This window comes from Colobus angolensis, unplaced genomic scaffold, assembly GCF_000951035.1.
Source record: "Colobus angolensis palliatus isolate OR3802 unplaced genomic scaffold, Cang.pa_1.0 Scaffold155, whole genome shotgun sequence".
NCBI classification, from domain to species: Eukaryota; Metazoa; Chordata; class Mammalia; order Primates; family Cercopithecidae; genus Colobus; species Colobus angolensis.
The window spans coordinates 1,600,566-1,602,520 of record NW_012114655.1 but is presented as its reverse complement, the minus strand read 5'-3'; the positions used below and the strand labels follow the sequence as shown (position 1 = coordinate 1,602,520).

General features: G+C 55.8%; 1 protein-coding gene across 2 annotated transcripts in view; it reads right to left on the bottom strand.

The window, feature by feature from the left end:
- Positions 1-753, bottom strand: part of VAPA (VAMP (vesicle-associated membrane protein)-associated protein A, 33kDa) — a 48,219-nt gene extending 47,466 nt beyond the window's left edge. For both annotated transcript variants that reach the window (XM_011936612.1, XM_011936613.1), the window contains exon 1: positions 62-753. In XM_011936612.1, coding sequence (XP_011792002.1) covers positions 62-140 — 79 coding nt within the window. In that variant the 5' untranslated portion in view covers positions 141-753. The remainder of the gene's footprint in view (positions 1-61) is intronic.
- Positions 754-1,955: the final 1,202 nt, after the last annotated feature.

The following is a 1,955-nucleotide window of genomic DNA, read 5'->3' as shown; positions in this document are numbered from 1 at the left end:
CCGCCGCCCGCCAGCCCTCCGCGCGCCCCAGCCAGCCCTGGGGTGTCCCCGTCCTGCCTACCTTTGAATTTGAGGTCTGTGGGCGGGTCGAGGACCAGGATCTGCTCGTGCTTCGCCATGGCCCCTGAGGCGGACGCCATCGGAGAGACAGCGCAGAGCGGGGGCGCGCCCGCGGCGGCGGTTTGCTGACTGGAGGCGGGGGTCGACGGCGGTGATGGCTCGGCCGAGCTCTAGGACGAGGCCAGGCTCGCAGCTCCCGAGCCCTGACGCCTGTCGCTGTGTCGCCGGTTCGGTGGGTCACCCGCTGGGTCAGCAGCTCCGGGTCTCACAACTGACTCAACCCCACACCAGCCGCCACGGCCACGCGCACTGCGATCCTCGGCGCCCCACGTGACGGCCTCTGCGTGCCTACGTGCGCGCCCCGGCGGCCGGGAGCCACTAGCGCTCGTCCCGCCCTCCAGGCCGACCTAGCGCGGCGCGGGGCTGCTGCGCCTGCGCCCTCACGGCTTGCCGCGGCCCCGTGCGCAGCCCAGCTGTCAAGGGAACGGGTGTGGAGGGAGGCGGGGCAAAGGTCCGCGGGGCGACGCGATGCGCAGCGCAGGGCTGGCGGCGCAGTCCTCTGTCACCTTGAGCTCCGAGTACGGAACTAGAGAAACTGCTCTGGCAGCGCTTCACAGTCTTCCAAGTGGGAATGCCCAGTGGAAGGGACAAGCAGCAGTGGGGAAGCGCCTACTCACTACAACTCCCGGCATGCCTCCTGCGGGGCGGGGCCTTCGCCGAGGGCCTGGCCCTTTGCGGCCCTGCGCGGTGCTTGCTGGGAACTGTAGTAACGGCTGTTTGTGGGCAGCAAGGAGAGCTAGGTCCCTTGCAGGCGAATGGGGTGGGGTTCGCAGACGCTAATTTTGGCTCAGAGCGCGTCTAGTTTGCACTAAAAAAAAAAAAAAAAACTTTTGAAGACTGAAACGAGGCCCCGATGTTAGAAATATACTAATAAAATCTGCCCTGTGCAGAACAGGCTGGGGGGATGTGTCCGTTTGCTCCAATTCTATCCGTCCCTCTGTTGGCAGGGCTGCATTCCTTGTGGTATTCCATCCAGCCTCTCATGGTTCCCGAGTTGTCTCCAGTGATGCAAAATCATAAGGAAACACACCTCGTCTAGGAAGCAAGGGGAAATATGACAAAGCACACAGAAGCTAGAAATAAAAGTCAAAATCTACACCATCGAACCCAACAGTCTTCTTCAGTTTTGATTAATGATGGACCCAAACCAAAACAGTTGTCACGTTCACATATTAGAAACGAAACCCATCTGCATCGCTTACGATAGGCTGTAGTAAACTGAACCAAATGACAAAAATCCCAGCAGCAAACTTGCTGATGAAACTTTAGCCGATTGCCAGGGTAGTCTGGTACAGGAACGTCAAATGAAACCAATGTGCTGTAAATGAACCTTTATTGTATTTTATGATATGGTTTGAATTTAAATCCCTAGGAAGCTCCACGAAGCAAAAGATATATTGATGCTAATGCCGTGGAGCAGCACAGTTTGTCTAGAAAATAAATGAGACGAAACAGCAGTCTAGATGTAGGCACCAAGTCCAAGTTTTCATGTGGGATCCAGGTATCAGAGTCCATCCAGGAACATCCTGCTGGAATCGCTAGCCTGGCATTCACAGAAGATCGTGCCACCCAGGAGGAATGTGTCTTCAGCCATGTAGTTCCTGGGAGTGAGAGGTGAAGCCAGCTGTACTTCTGGGTCTGGTGGGGACTTAGAGAACTTTTCTGTCTTACAAGAGGATTGTGAAATGCACCAATCAGCATTCTGTGGCTAGCTAGAGTTTTGTAAAATGCACCAATCAGTGCTCTGTAAAAACGCAGCAATCAGTGCTCTGTAGCTATTTATAGGTTTGTAAAATGGACCAATCAGCACTCCGTAAAGTGGACCAATCAGCAGG